Source organism: Hyperolius riggenbachi, chromosome 1 (assembly GCF_040937935.1).
Source record: "Hyperolius riggenbachi isolate aHypRig1 chromosome 1, aHypRig1.pri, whole genome shotgun sequence".
In the NCBI taxonomy this organism is placed as follows: domain Eukaryota; kingdom Metazoa; phylum Chordata; class Amphibia; order Anura; family Hyperoliidae; genus Hyperolius; species Hyperolius riggenbachi.
The window spans coordinates 550,676,510-550,693,865 of NC_090646.1; the positions used below are offsets into that span (position 1 = coordinate 550,676,510).

Here is a 17,356-nt window from a genome sequence, read left to right on the forward strand (position 1 = left end):
AACTTTATTCTTATTTGTATATGTTTACATGTATTTAAAATTGTAAGCTTTTTGTGACAGAGGTCCTTTAACCATTTATGTCGTAGCTGCTACAGCCGCAGGGACGCGCTAGTCACGTCCCTGCAGTTTGGGGGGGGTTTGCACACAATCGTGCAGCCAGATGCCAGCAATCGCAATGTTGCTGGTAGCAGGGGGGTGGATGGGGGTGGTATCCTGTGCCAATCTGTACATGCCCGCCGAGAATAAATACTGTTTAACAGTGATGCAGGCTTCCATTGAAGCCTGCGTCACTTCCCTATTTACAATGTAGCAACACATTGTTTCCTATGTAGCGTACTTGTACGCTACATAGGATTTGCTCAGCGGGGACATCTTGTGGCCAAATAGTAAAATTACACCTACTGACTTTAGTGATTAAAAAAAATAATATGTATGTCAAGAGGGCATATTATTATAAACGTATGGGCTAAAAATTAGCGATGGATGTAAAACTGAAAAAATGTACCTACCATGCACCAAGATAGTGGTCTATAATGTATATGATCTCATTGAGTATAGGAGGTATTTGTTATGACACTAAAGAATGTATTAGTCTGCCTAGAGGTTCTGTGTAAAACCTTGCCAAGTGTAGATTGCAGATTTATCTGCTCTACAGGCTGACAGGATGCTTTTTTAGTGGGGAAAGTAGGATTACCATATATAGATATGTATTGACAATTAATAAAAGGATACCTGAACTGAGAGGTATATAGAGGCTGCCATATGTATTTCTCTTTAACCAAAACCAGTTGCCTGTCATCTTGCTGATCTCTTTGGCTGCAGTAATATCTGGATCAAATACCCGAAACAAGCATGAGTCTAGTTCTGCCAGACTTTAGTCAGAAACACCTAATGTGCATGCTTGTTAAGGGTCTATGGATAAAAGTTGTTGAGGCAGTGGATCAGCAGGACAGCCTGGCAATGTGCATTGTTTAAATAAATATGTCATCCACCATATCCCTTTCAGGTGTCCTTTAGATTTTGTGTTTTTCTAACTTTATTTATTTTGTGTTTGTCTAATTTGTCATTGGCATGTCTATATATGGTAGTCCTAAACACAATAGGACTAATATGGTAAATTGTTATGGAACCTTTCAGTATTTTTCAATTCAATGAGATAGCCAAAGCCCATGTAAACACAGACAGAATCTCCAAACTGCATTGGAAAAGTGTAAACTGTTTATCTGCTCTTCCACAATTGACAGTGTTGTAATATATAATTACAAATGTAGTGACTATTTTGAGCCTTGAAATTGTTTGCTTTGAAATATGCCCTTATATACTGAAGATGAAGTCTGTATTTGTTGTTAACTTTTTTTTAGTGGCAGAACTGCTACTCAGATGAACAGAGATCTGTCCATTCAGCTTCCCAGGCCTGACCAAAGAGTGGAAAGGAGCCGCAGCAAAACCTACCCCAAAAGAACAGCCACTACTCAGCAGCCAGGTACCAAACCAGACTTCATTTCTATTGCCTTATCCCTAAATAATGGCATTACTCCTCAGCCAGATACCACTACCAAACCAGTCATCATTTCTATTGCCGTCTCCCCAAATAATGGCACTAATTCAGCCAGGTACCAAACCAGTCTTCATATCTATTACATACTCCCCAAATTATGGCATTACTCCTCAGCCAGGTACCAAACCAGTCATCATTTCTATTGCCTTCTCCCTAAATAATGGCACTAATTCAGCCGGGTACCAAACCAGTCTTTATATCTATTACATCCTCCCCAAATAATGGCACTACTCCTCAGCCAGGTACCAAACCAGTCTTAATTTCTATTGCCTTCTCCCCAAATAATGGCACTACTCCTCAACCAGGTACCAAACCAGTCTTAACCTATTTTGGTTCCTGGACGTAGTTTCTACGTCCAGGAACCATGCGCGCTCCCGCGGCCGATCGCGCGCGTGCACGCGCACTCCCGGCCGCGCATTCGGTAGCCAGGGAATCAATGTATCGGGCTATGGTGCCCGATCATTGATTCCTCTCCCCCGCTGAAAAAGCGACAGCTTCTCTCGGAAGCTGCGCCTTTTCTGGCCGTTCCCTTCCCGATGCGTCACTGTAAGCGTATGTTACGCTTAGAGTGACGTCATGTAAACAAACTCATGGCCGCCATCTTGTGGCCAAAAAGTAATACTACACCTGTAAGAAAAAAAAATTAAAATTAACACACATTTACATTATAAATCTATTGTTTACCTCCCACCCTCCCAAAACTACCCAAATAAAATGTTTACTATAAAAAAAAAAACCATTACAATAAAAAAAAAACATGTAAATATTTACCTAAGGGTCTAAACTTTTTAAATATCAATGTAAAGATGAAATATTTCTATATTTTTTTTATTTTAAACTTGTAAATAGTGATAGATGCAAAACGGAAAAAATGCACCTTTATTTCCAAATAAAATATTGTCGCCATACATTGTGATAGGGACATAATTTTAACGGTGTAATAACCGGGACATATGGGCAAATACAATACGTGAGTTTTAATTATGGAGGCATGTATTATTTTAAAACTATAATGGCTGAAAACTGAGAAATAATGATTTTTTTCCGTTTTTTCTTATTCTTCCTGTTAAAATGCATTTACAGTAAAGTGGCTCTTAGCAAAATGTACCCCCCAAAGAAAGCCTAATTGGTGGCGGAAAAAACAAGATTTAGATCAGTTCATTGTGATAAGTAGTGATAAAGTTATAGGCTAATGGGAGGTGAACATTTCTCACGTGAAAACGACGGAACCTGAATGGGTTTATTACATCCTCCCCAAATAATGGCACTACTCCTCAGCCAGATACCAAACCAGTCTTCATTTCTGTTGCCTTCTCCCCAAATAATGGCACTACTCATGAGCCAGATACCAAACCAGTCTTCATTTCTACTGTATTGTCTTCTTCCCAAATAATAGCACTACTCAGCAGCCAAGTTACCAAACCAGTCGCCCTTTGTGTTGCCTTCTCTCCCATAATGGCACCACTCAACAACCAGGTTCCAAACCAGTCTTCATTTCTATTGCCTTCTCTCCCATAATGCTGGTGGCTAGGAAGGTTATTCCCTTGTTCCCATAGGACTTACACTTTAAGGAAGGGTTCACACTTATCCCTTCAGCTGTGCTTACTACGGTATGTGCATTTTTCCTGACGCTATTCATGTTTGTATGCATTTTTTCAATTTTTTTTCTGCAGATAATGGAAGCCAATAGGAAATTGCTTGTAAAGTGTGACTTTATGCTTCAAGAAGTGCGTTTTTTTCACGCACGCAAAAAAACACAAACATGAATTTTAGCAGAAGCGTGTTTTTGCACATTCGGAAAACGCACATGGTTTTTAAAAAGTGTGAACCCAGGCTTGCTGTTAAAGTGAACCTGCCACCTTATGAAACACAGAGAAATAATGTTTCTGAAGTGCAATCTTGTTAAGTGCCCGCAGTATATTTTAATAATAAAGGCTGCAACAATTTTAAGTGGTTTTGGTTTCCTTGGTGTGCTTTAGATTCCAGTGTCAGAGCCTTATGGCCAGTAGGCACTATATTGTGCAGGGATAGGATGGGGCTTTTCTTCATGCCTGGGAAGGGGATACCCTAATCTATAGAGTTCATGCACATAGCCCAAGCTCACTGGGTCTATGGAAACTGATAATCTTGCATGTTCCTGTAGGGAGCACAAGGGCCTGCCCATTAGCAGTAATTTTAAAGCACATTTAGTGACCTGTTTTTTCTTTTATACAATAACACAATAACATCAACAATCATTTGCATTTTTGACTAGCTTTGTTTTAAAATACCTCACTAAATATGCTCATTACACACTCCATCAGTACATCTTGCACTTCCTGTAGGAAAGGCTCTCAAGTCAGAGCACAGCTAGAAATAGAATGTATTGTGGAGCACTGACCTTTTATAGTGAATGGAACCTATGAAGAATGAAATTCTGTAAAAAACCTTCACTGACTGCTGACTTCAGCATATTCTCCAAATCCACTAACCCAACACAATTTTTCCAGAAATCACACCAGCTTGACAATCCAGCTATCTCAGCAGAGAGCAAACTACTTCAAAGAAACCTGTTCATCTCTGTCTTGTGCGTATAGCCCCAAGGGGTCATTGGGATTTGGCATTGCTGATTGGAGTAGACGGTGTGCACATGCTGAAATGGATGTATTCGAACATTAAAATTCCTTTGCTATGCATGACAACAAAGAAACTACTTCTCCATTCTTTATCTTTTCTTTTGCAGCCTCAAACAATTTAGATCAGGTAACAACAAACCTGCAAAACGGGGAAAATGAAGGCACTACCAAAATAATTGCACCTTCACCAATAAAAAGGTAAATAAAAGCCTCTAAATTGTGATGCTGATTGTTCCAAGTGCATAAATCGCTGCGGCAGTTAGTGATCCACATGTACAACAGCACATGTGACACACGACATGTGGTTTAGGTAATGCTGATCTCCATAAATGTACAGTAAATATATAAAGTTTACACACCCTGTTCTAATGCCAGATTTTTGTGATGTAAGTATGAGACCCTAATAAATCATTTCAAAGCTTTTCCAACCTTAAAGTGAACCAGAGACGAAGCACCCTCTTGTATTTTACCATATAGATCAGTGGGAACATTAGAGAGAACACCTACCCTGCTCTGTGTTTGATCCTTCACTGCTCAGCCTCTCTGTTACCAGCCCTGATAAAATCCCCGACTGAGCATTCAGTCTGGCTTTTGCTCAGGAATCATTATAGCTGAGTCATTGTAGCAGAGCCAGAAGGAGGCAGGCTTGGGCTTGAAAAGACATCAGAGAAGACAGACTCAGCTATAATGATTCCTGAGCAAAGCCAGGCTGAATGCTCAGTCTGGGATTTTATCAAGACTGATAAACAAGCAGGCTGAGCAGTGAAGGATGAAACAAAGAGCAGGGTAGGTGTTCTCTCTAATGTTCCCACTGATATATATGGTAAAATACATGAGGGTGCTTCGTCTCTGGTTCACTTTAAAACCTGAACACAAAAAAAATAAACAGAATGTGGGCAATATCGCGTGGTGACGTTTGGGGACCGGAATTAATGTTAATCTATGACAACACAGCTTTTTTAAAATGTTCGAAGTTAACATTGCGGCACACATTCACGAAAGCGTATTTTTCAATATACATCCACACAGTTCTACTTTGGCCACAGGAAGTGAGCGGTAGAGAGTCTCACTTCCTGCTTTGCTTGCAGCCAGAAGTGAGATTACTGCACATTGCCACGATAATTACTGCAGGAGATTACTGCACATTGCCCCGATAATTACTGCACAAAATTACTGCACATTGTCACGATAATTACTGCAGGAGATTACTGCACATTGCCACGATAATTACTGCACATTGCCACGATAATTACTGCACGAGATTACTGCACATTGCCACGATAATTATTGCAGGAGATTACTGCACACTGCCGCGATAATTACTGCAGGAGATTACTGCACATTGCCACGAAAGTTACTGCACAAGATTACTGCACATTGCCACGATAATTACGGTACTGCACAAGATTACTGCACATTGCCACGATAATTACTGCAGGAGATTACTGCACATTGCCACGATAATTACTGCAGGAGATTACTGCACATTGCCACGATAATTACTGCAGGAGATTACTGCACATTGCCACGATAATTACTGCAGGAGATTACTGCACATTGCCACGATAATTACTGCAGGAGATTACTGCACATTGCCACGATAATTACTGCAGGAGATTACTGCACACTGCCGTGATAATTACTGCAGGAGATTACTGCACATTGCCACGATAATTACTGCACAAGATTACCGCACATTGCCACGATAATTACGGTACTGCACAAGATTACTGCACATTGCCACGATAATTACTGCAGGAGATTACTGCACATTGCCACGATAATTACTGCAGGAGATTACTGCACATTGCCACGATAATTACTGCAGGAGATTACTGCACATTGCCACAATAATTACTGCAGGAGATTACTGCACATTGCCACGATAATTACTGCAGGAGATTACTGCACATTGCCACGATAATTACTGCAGGAGATTACTGCACATTGCCACGATAATTACTGCAGGAGATTACTGCACATTGCCACAATAATTACTGCAGGAGATTACTGCACATTGCCACAATAATTACTGCAGGAGATTTCTGCACATTGCCAGGATAATTACTGCAGGAGATTACTGCACATTGCCATGATAATTACTGCATGAGATTACTGCACATTGCCACGATAATTACTGCAGGAGATTACTGCACATTGCCACGATAATTACTGCAGGAGATTACTGCACATTGCCACAATAATTACTGCAGGAGATTACTGCACATTGCCACGATAATTACTGCAGGAGATTTTTGCACATTGCCACGATAATTACTGCAGATTACTGCACATTGCCACGATAATTACTGCAGGAGATTAATGCACATTGCCACGATAATTACTGCACAAAATTACTGCAGGAGATTACTGCACATTGCCACAAGGCTATTTTTAGCGATGCGATCATTGCACCGCAGTGCAGCTATAATGCTGGTTGGCCATACCGGCCTGAGGGAACACCTTGAGGAACCTGTGCAAGCATGAAACAAACATAAAAATAGCATCCAGTGTCCTGACAGTCACATCTGCATCTCTAGCATAGTAGGGAGAGTGTGCAAAGTACTTAGGCCTTGCGCTTTTACATTTGATGCTTTTTAAGTAAGACATAAAAATCAATGAAGTCATTGATGCTCTGCTATACTTTCCTTGATGTGAAAATGAATCTTACATAGAAGTAACACACTATAAACACGTACGTGGATATGATAGGAACAGATGCCTAATTTAGCCTTGTATTTTATTCCGTGCACAGTGATGAAAGGCCTTCATATTGTGTCTTGACATCTGCAGACACAGGATTTCAGACAGCTTCAGGATAGATAATGAAGCATGCTGTGCACAAAGCCTAGGGAGGAATTGCTCTAAATACATTCACTTTCCAGCATCTAAGGAGGTATAAAATGCACTAGTATGATATTATTACTCAACTCTCAGGTTTGCCCATTATGAGACAAGACATAGCAGGGAAGCTGAGAGCGGTGAGCGTCATTCCTAGTCCCTCCTGGCAGCACTTGTTGTCTTATAGATGGCATTCTCCAATAGAGCAGGCTGGAGCCTTCTGACTGAAAAGAGTAGTCAGTCATAGCATATAATGACATTCTCATGCTCATTATACTCGCAACTCTCTAACTAGGATAACAGTGCTGCATTGTCAATCAACATTAAATATAAAAGCTGTTCTTGATAGGAACTACGCAGTTGTTGCCTAGACAGTAAAAAAAGAAGGAAATTGAGAAAGTAGAGAAAAAGATCAGAAGTCACGTAAGAAGCTCAGAAATAAAAGAAACATAATGGAGCACTAGGCATTTCCAGTAAGTGTCATGAGTAAGAATATCAAGTTTCTGTACTGCTGTATAGAGTTGCCTCTTGCTTAGTGAAAATGGCCATTCTAAGCCACTGTCCTGGGGCTAGTTAGAATGGAGAAGCAACCGTGAGGCACTCATGCTTGTCTATAGTATCAGCTTTTGCACGTAATACAATTTGGTTGTTTCAATATTATTTGAAAAGGCTTTATTACCATGATATCATATAGATAGTAGGAAGAAAATCCCCCCCCCCCACACACACACACTAGGTCCATTACCCAATGCCTTTTCTGGAAGGTGGGATACCTTATGAGAGGGTCAGAACATCCAGTAACCCTCTTACAAAGCATCAGTGTCCAATGCCAACTGAAGGGCACTTCACCATGTATGATGCTCAACAGACGGTGAGAGGTCTGTTGAGACCTCCTTCCAGACACATGGGTACCGGGGACTTTTGGCAGAACTCTTATCCACTAGTACCCAGCCTGTAAATTCATTTATTCTGCCCAATTTATGTATCTATCTATGAAGTTGCAAAAACAGGTTATAATGATTATTTTTTAGTATTCATATAGCAATGATATCTTCTGCAGCACTTTACAGAGTTTATTTAGTCTTGTTGCTAACTTTCCCTCAGATGTACTCACAATCTAATTCCTACCATAGTCATATGTCCATCATAGTCAAGGGCCAATTTTTAGGGCTGGGATTAGAACTGGGACCCATCGCTGCAAGGTGAGAGTGCTATCCACTACCCCACCATCAGTTTAGAACATACATATCAAACTCCAGCCCACAGGCCAAATCTGGCCCTCAGAGCCATTCAATTTGGCCCTCAAGGTGTTTCCCCACTTTGCATTAGGTTTGGCCCACTCTAGACCACCAGGGAAGCTATATTGGAGTTGATGCCCTAGAAAACCAGGAAAGCGATATGGGAGAGGTGGGGGAAAGCACTAGACGCCAGGGAACTGTATAGGGGAGGGTGGGGGCCTTTAGACACCAGGGAACTGTATACGGGTTGAAGTGGGGCCATTAGACAAGATATATATATATATATATATGTATATACGCTGTACAGCGCTGCGTAATATGTTGGCGCTATATAAATACTAAATAATAATAATAATAATAATAATAATTAGACACCAGAGAACTTTATAAAGGAGGAAGGTGGCCAGTAGACTTTGAGGTTGGCCCGTGAGTTGGTTCTAGTGTACAATTTCAGCACACTTTGTATTTGAGTTTGCCACCCCTGGTTTAGAATGTCCAAACTGCTCTGTGTGCCCCCGTTAGACTTGTTAATTGTTTGCTCTGAGGTATGTGTAGTTTATATGTATTGGTCAGAAAATGAGCATATGCTGCCAAACTAAATCGAGGTCTGTTGCTAGTCCTCATCCAATCTGTAGCAAAACTTTGTAGGGTATGGTATGTGTCTTTGAGTGAATTCCCTCATTGAAAGGGGCACTATGGCGAAAAATTTAAAATATGTGCAAACATAAATAAGAAGTATGTTTTTTTCCAGATTAAAATGAGCCATAAATTACTTTTCTCCTATGTTGCTGTCACTTACAGTAGCTAGTACAAATCTGACATTACTGACAGGTTTTGGACTAGTCCATCTCTTCATGGGGGGATTCTCGGGATTTATTTATTTTCAAAAGCACTTAGTGAACGGCAGTTGCTTCGTCCAACTGCCAAAAAACTGTGTAGTGAGCAGGGAGGTTGGCCAGCATCATTGTTTAAATCCTTTTTAGGGAATATTTTTATAAAGAGTAAAATCCTTGCTGAGAATCCCCTATGAAGAGATGGACTAGTCCAAAACCTGTCGGTAATGTCGTATTTCTACTACCTACTGTAAATGACAGTAACATAGGAGAAAAGTAATTTATGGCTCATTTTACTCTGGAAAAAACATAAAACTTCTTATTTGTCTATGTTTGCACATATTTTACATTTTACAATTTTCGCCATAGTGCCCTTAAGTAGCATAGATTGAACTGTGAGTTTTTGTCTTTAAGCACATCTTTATTCTGTTAGAATACGTTTTCAAGAGCCTGTCAACTAAGAGAAGAAAAAAATGATTTTTCAGCATTGTATAGGCAAAACAGCAGAGTGTACTATTACATCACCCCTCTGAGAAATGAATATACCACTACCTAGTCTCTTAAGGTGACCCCAGAGTCCAGAGCATTTCCATCTTTGTACACATGACTACATTTTGCTTTAGTTGATGATGCTGGCTGAACGTAATAATATGTGTGACAGGATATTGCCTTCTTTGAGTCATCTCTGTTCTGTATAATATACTGGTGTAATTTGTCCAGTTGGTTGCAGCTTGTTCTCAGGGCTTTTAGCACACAATAATTGTTTTATGTGTATGGTATTCTCTTTCACCTATTTAAGTCTTCAAAAGTGTAGAGTTTCTCAGCGACTGCCCCAACAACACACATCTCCTTATTGTTCCATTGACAGTAATTGTTTTACTAATGACTTTTCAGTTCGGTACAAGCCCTTCCTCATGTATTATTTTCATTTAACGAGCGCCAACAGGCATAGAAAATGTTTCAGTGACGTAAGTGACATCATTGCTACTGAGAACATTGCATCAATGAAGCAGGCAGTGAAACCTTGTAACTCTGCAGTGATTGAACACCTAGAGACCTCCTGGGGGGAGTGAAAGTGAGACCATCACCAAGCTCGATTACACCAGGATCTCATCATCACAAAAAGCCTAACGCCACATATGTGCAATAATAAGAAAAAGACATAAATGCTCATCTATTGCAAAGTTTTACGCATGTACCGTGCCCCTTCCCAAAGCAGGTGCACTAGGCGGGCGTGTGAAATGGCCACTGGCACAAGGGTATGTTTTAAACCTGTAGGCTCATTGTTCAAAAATACAGCAAGAGACTTTCAGCAGTGGTGGTGGTGAGTGATCTTTGTCCCCTCCTGACAGTATACGAGATGTCTCTAAAATGGGTACAGTCAGTATATGGTATATTAGTATATCATTATTATATACTATATTAGTATATAATCGTATATTTTCCATAGTCATTTTCTAATTTGATTCCCATTATTACCAGATTTTGCCATGATGCTGGGGGAACAAAATGTATATAACTAATGAACAAATATACATATTTCCAGTTCTGTTCCTTGACCCTGGCCCGTGCATGCTTATTTAGATCTGTGGATAGAGGTAGTATAATTGTACAATGTAGATTGCACACCTGTCCAAACAGAAAGTCGTCATGGAACTGTGAGGCTGGCTACACAGGGTACAATTTTGCATCAGATCAACGATCGATCAGATAATTTCTGACCGGTCCAATTGGATCCCAGTTGGCAACGTGGTCAATTTTGGGTAGTTATCACCACAAAATCAATCACATTATCGATCGGGAACAATTTGCACGTCTAAACACGATGTAATTTCTTATAAAATCACCTGTCAATCTACTGGTACAATTGTATTGTGTGTATGAGGCTTAACACCACACTGGAAGTGGCGTTATTATTATTATTATTATTTAGTATTTATATAGCGCAGACATATTACGCAGCGCTGTACAGTGTATATATATATATATATATATCTTGTCACTAACTGTCCCTCAAAGGAGCTCACAATCTAATCCCTACCATTGCCATATGTCTATATTATGTAGTGTAAGTACTGTAGTCTAGGGCCAATTTTTTTGAGGAGAGCCAATTAACTTATCCGTATGTTTTTGGAATGTGGGAGGAAACCGGAGTGCCCGGAGGAAACCCACGCAGACACGGAGAGAACATACAAACTCTTTGCAGATAGTGCCCTGGCTGGGATTCGAACCAGGGACCCAGCGCTGCAAGGCGAGAGAGCTAACCACTACGCCACCGTGCTGCCCATCTGCTATAGATAACCAAAATGACTTGATTACACCTCTGTCCTTTTTTTTTTTTCAGCTCAAAAAAAGTGAAATGTGAGAATAGCCCAGATGTCCAAAGAAGTAAGTCAAATGCACCATGGGAAGAAAATGGCACACCAAGGTAAATTGTCAGTCTGAATTCTTACTACTAAAAAAAAAAACCACTGCTTTATTGTGATCTGGGAATCTATTGAGCAGTTCTCTGCTAGTGGCATAAGGAGAACATGGTGTAAAGTACTGCAGGCACTTCATGGATCGGATGACTGTATACAATTTGGTAGGTGAACCAAGGGCAAATTGGGACTTGGAAAAGGGAAGTATTGGATGGACATTACCACTTCCTGCAACAGTATGATCTTTAGTGATCATGGTTATCTACTTTCTAAACATGTGATGTTTTCTGGAGCAATTTCCTTTTTTGTGCATCAGAACCAATAGTCTCTCTTAGCTGGTTGGGACCACTTCCACCACTATCCCAAAAAGAAGAAATTAGTTTAGTTGACTGAGTATGAAATGATTTATACATTAAGGCAATAGTTGATATCAATATTGCAAATATTGTGCTTAGGAATATTTGCAAGAGCATTCATTATAGTAGAATCCAAAGTTGAAAAACAAACAGTGTTGTTTATAAGACTATTATTTTGTTTTCTTGCAAAAGTGCAGCTACTCCTACTTCACAGGCTGCTAACCTCTTTCTTCTGAAAGTTCTTACTATAAATATTTCTTTGTGGGATTACACTTTCTGGAGCTACTGAGATTTACAAGTTGTTGTTTTTTTTTCTCCATATTTGTTATTCAAACAGCTCAAGGTTTTGGTGCACCATTAAATAAAATTGCCATGTTCTGTTTTGCTAAATAATACAATCATTGCCTATGTAACATACTTTCACACCTGGTTACAATTTTATATGAGAAACAAGGGAGACCCTATCTGGTATGTGTGAACAGATCCTATTAATAACATAGGATCTGTCAACATGTCTGTTTGCTGATCTGTAAAATGGACAAAAAATGCCTATTTTTCAGCTCAAGAATGAACCAGGCCTTACTGCCTTAGGAGCACTGGGTGTTGTCCCGATGGGAGAGATAATGTTCTAATGAGTCGATAATAGCCTTGTAAACCGGTACAAGGGCTCTTGTTTGGCAGGGATCGGGACTCATTCCCTTGGATGACTGTTCAGGGCCGAGCCTCTACAGAAGCATGGCTAGCCTGTTACCATGGAGAGAGTAGGAGGGATGGGGCATGGTGTGCTTCAGGTGGGTGAGGGAGAACAATGCACTCATGGGTCTCTCAACCATTGGACACCGCTAAAGGTCTGCTTGATCTTTAGGGGAAGTTGGGGGCATCTTGTACACACACTACAGTATCTCCCAAGGCGGTGGTTATCGGCCACCCTGGCCAACTTTAATCTAGCATGTGTATGTACATGCTGTTCTCTCCTGGGAGCACATGTTGTTTGGTCAGTTTCCAAGGTACAGTGCATATATTTGCATAAAATTAGCTTCAACTCAAAATTATTAGCATATCATTGATCATCCTTATTTTTTAGGTAAGTAAATTAAGTATTAAAATATATGTATAAAATAGTGATGTGCAAAACTCTGAACATGCAAATCTCTACCGATCCAGGAAAGGGTAGCAGCTTGGACAATCATTGACTTGATTGACAGCTGTAGGCTAATTCGCTTCCAGCAAATTGATTGACAGACCCTTGCTTTGATAGACTTTCTCTTCCAGTGTCACCACTAGCAGAAAACACAGCCCATGAGAAGAATGTTGACTTTCATTCTGTCAGTGATTGATTGATTACACCAGATGAGCCCAGCGTGGTAAATCCTCAGGCTGCCAGTAACTTAGTGTATGGGTGAATTCTAATACAGAGCCTGTGATTCTGCAGTCTCTAACCAGTAAGGTCTATCTGATGTTTTATAACAGCTACTAATGCAGTCTATTTATGTACATTCCTGATTGCTAAACATAAATGCACTTTCTCAATCCCTCCTCAGTGTAATGAAAGATTTAGGTATGTTTGTTGCATAGAATAAAGTGAGCAGCAAGAGGCTGTGGTCCAGCTCGAGGAGCTTCTGAATGTGCCCAGTCTATAAGTAGAAACCTTTTGTAAAGCTCAAAATATGGCAAATTAAGTACCGGCAGATGTTTTGAGTGACTTTCTGAAAGAGAGATGCAGGGAAGAGGTGTGCAGGAAATGCACACGCTAGGACTGTTTAAGTTTACATTTACATTTCACAGCACTTTTCTGCACGCCAGTAGCTGGCCATGAGTCCTTAAGTATGGCATAAATGGAAGATAATGTTCTTTACTAGGTTTTTTTGTTTGAGGGTTTTTTTAATTTGCAAAAAAAAATGTTAATTTTTTTTTTTCATTAAATTATGGGTTGGTTTGTTAATTGTTTTAGCTGCATGTTGGATGTTGTAAATCACTGATCACAAGTCCTTAGTCCTAATGTAGCAAAACATATAGAACACCATGCCGGGTTATGAAATACCTGGAAAGGTGCAGCCACACTTAAAGGGGGATTAAACTCTGAAAACTAAAATTTCAGTAACTACTCTAATATACATAAAAGAACATTTGAAAGCATTCCCAAGCATTCTCTGTATGCATGTTTATTTTCATTGCAGAGAGCAATACAGGCTTGCTTATCTCTGGCTAATGGCAATAATCTCTCTGCCTGTGTCTTCACTCTACAACCCTCCCTCTGCTGAAGTCACTCAGCTGTTTCTAGAGTGATGTGTCTATTCAGTAGAGAGAGGGTGGAGGCAGCAGAGTCAAGACATGGGCAGAGAATGTCTCCTTACTAGCAATGATTACATTTGCGATTAGCCAGCAATGAAAATAAGTTTGTATAGACAGTGGATGCTTGGGAATGTCTTCAAATGTTCGAAAGTACCTAATGGTGGCCATACATGGTACAATTTTTTAATCCAATCTTACCATTTCTATGTAGTATAAGGGTAAATTAAGTGAATATACTGAAATGATAATTTAGGCAGTTACCTTATATTACATAGAAATGGTAAGAATGGATGAAAAAATTGTACCATGTATGGGTACCATAAGAGTAGTTACTGAAATGTTAGTTTTGGTAGCATAATCTCACTTTAAGAGAGGAAGCATAAAATATTTTTTTCTCATGTTCTCAAAGTTTTATTTAGCATTTTAGCTATGCAGAATCAAAAGTCTATTGCTATACCTCTATATGTCACATTTGTAAATAAAAGTTGAATTCATTGTAATAGCGCATGCATTTAACAATGTGTACTTTTCTTATTAACGCCAGCCTTTGATATTCATTGAGTAAGAATAACAATTATGAGCTGTAATCATTATCAAAGTACATATAGCTCAAGTGTATTCATATGTAAAAACAAAATCTAGAAGCAGAAGAGCTTTGTCCTTAGAATAATTTAAGGGAAAACATACTGATAATAAAGGAGAGAAGACGGAAAGGGATTGAGAAAGTAGTTACATTATTCTGCCAGAGGAAATATTTACAGAGCCCAGTAACAGAAACAAAAATAGAGACCTGTCTAGTTCAAGAAAACACCTCATTGTAGGTCTACAAGTTCCAAAAGGCATACAGGTTATCTCCGTTCCCTCTTGGTAACTGTTCACTTGTCCTTTATATTTTAGAAAGGTGGAAATCTAAGATTTGCTGCTGTTAGCTATAATGCAACAGACAACTGTTAAGGAATTTCCCACGTTTCCCCATGTGTCAGTTTACATTGCTGTGTTATAACATAGATGTAAACTGACCCATAGGGAAACATGGAAAATTCCATCTCATCAAATGCCCATTGCATTATAGCTGACAGCAAGTAAACCCAGCCTAACTGACACATCTCCAGCAGAAATGCTGCATGTGATTTCGCAAACCTGGCCTGGATTACAGAAAATTCTTAGCTGTAATGCTAAGTACACATGATGCAATTTTCTGACAGATTTACTGTCAGATCGATTATTTCCAACAAGTCCAATCTGATTTCCGACTGATTTTTCAATCGATTTTCTATTTACGTATATGAAAAATCGTTCAAAAAATCGATCGGAAATCAGATCAGACATGTTGGAAATAATCAATCTGACAGTAAATCTGTCAGGAAATTTGCATCGTGTGTACCCAGCGTTTAAGAGGAACTGTAACCAAGGATTGAAGTTCATTCCAATCAGTAGCTGATACCACCTTTTCCATGAGAAATATTTACCTTTTCTCAAATAGATGATCAGGGGGGTCTGTATGGCTGATATTTTGGTGAAACCCCTCCCACAGTGTGATGTCATGACCAAGGTCCTGACCGTTTGCTGCCTGTTGTTGCATTGTGGGAAATAACAGCTTTTTTCATTTGCCAAGCAAGCAATATCTCCTTCTGTGCATAGAACTCTCAGTATCGAACATTCTGTACAGATCACCTGGCAGAACTAGAGATGTCACCACCAGTGATAAATGTCAGAATGTAAATCAGGGAGAGGAAATATTTTACAATGGGCAAACACTGACTAAATCATTTATAAATGAATATGAGGAAACATCGGAGTCACGTGAAGCACAACATGGACCAGATCCCCATGTCCCTCTCCACTACCTTTGGTGCTAAATGTTTTGATGGCATAATCCTGGTGTCCGAATGAGGAAACTCAGATTTGAACACCAACTCTATTGCTGGTTGCTAGTGTCTGTTTATATTGAGTAGCGTCCACTACAGTCATCAGCATGAGCCTGCAATCACACAGCTGCCAATTTACTAACCTTTCAGAAACTGTATCAACATGACCCAGGTAGGGCTGCATTCTTTTACTACACGAAAAAACAGGTGTCTGAAAAAAAAAAAGTCCAGTTCATGTCTGCTGCATGTCTTATGATATTCCAACTGGAGAAGCTTGGGGAACTCTGGAGAGGTGTGTAAATATATCGGGCCAATGGTCTACCATCTAGAGAAACTAGTGATTGAGCCCTGTGAAGTATTTTAACAGCTGATAGATGTCTCCATTTCCTAGTCCTTCTAGTAGATTTGGCCTCATATATGCAGAGATACACATAGAAAAATATACATAGAAAAGGAACGTCATTGTGACATACCTTGTAGTGGTCTACTGCCTGTACCTTATGGTAAATGTAGACTTGTGTGTTTGATCTCCAGCTGATTGCAGATCACATTACAATTCTAATACGGGAAATATTGTATTCATAGTAATGTTACATTCACATTGGTTTAAATATTACATTTTTTCAGTGTATAAATGAAAATCATACTTATGCATCCTTATAATGGTTAAAATATAATGCAGATTTCTGGTTGACATCTCCGAGTGCTACTGTAGGTGTAATGCATAAATGTACTATTATTTCATTCAAATCACCTACTGAGTGCCATTGTTGTGATGACTTGATTTATGATGATTTAATTGAAAGTAAACTGCGTGATCAGTATAATAACATGTAAGGCTTTTTCTTTAGATCAAGACAAACTGAATAGAGGCTTTAGCTCAGTAAAACACTCCTTTTTATAAGCTTATTTTAACTTCCAGTTTCAAGGGTCCGATATGTGTCTATTACAGAATGCTGCTATAAAGATCCAATTACATGGTAGGCAGTGTGCCATTCTAGTCATACTACAGTGATTTGCATGCTTCACACCATCAGTAGACAGACAACTCTCACTACTCATTTCCATATTCTTTTTCAGTGGCCTGTATAATTCTCCAAATGACCGAACTAAATCGCCAAAGTTTCCCAGTCCCCGAAGGCGCAATCAGTCTGGGAGCGACAATGATTCAGGGCAGCATAGCAGAAGGTAGGTTATCTAAATAGCATAAAGTAAACCAGAGATGGATACAGCTAAAGATTTGATACTTACCCATGGCTCCCTCCAGCCCCATAAGTACGTCTGAGTCCCTTGCCGTCCTCCCGTAGCTGGTAACTGGCTAAGTTGCAGTCTTCT

The 17,356-nt window shown here is 39.6% G+C and overlaps 1 protein-coding gene across 2 annotated transcripts in view; it reads left to right on the forward strand.

The window, feature by feature from the left end:
* EPB41L4A (erythrocyte membrane protein band 4.1 like 4A) overlaps positions 1–17,356 on the forward strand; it is a 327,406-nt gene that overhangs the window by 273,371 nt on the left and 36,679 nt on the right. The window contains exons 12-15 of one of the 2 annotated variants that reach the window (XM_068247350.1): positions 1,362–1,483; positions 4,281–4,371; positions 11,430–11,513; positions 17,102–17,209. In XM_068247350.1, coding sequence (XP_068103451.1) covers positions 1,362–1,483; positions 4,281–4,371; positions 11,430–11,513; positions 17,102–17,209 — 405 coding nt within the window. The remainder of the gene's footprint in view (positions 1–1,361; positions 1,484–4,280; positions 4,372–11,429; positions 11,514–17,101; positions 17,210–17,356) is intronic. The other variant, XM_068247351.1, reaches the window with a different exon arrangement.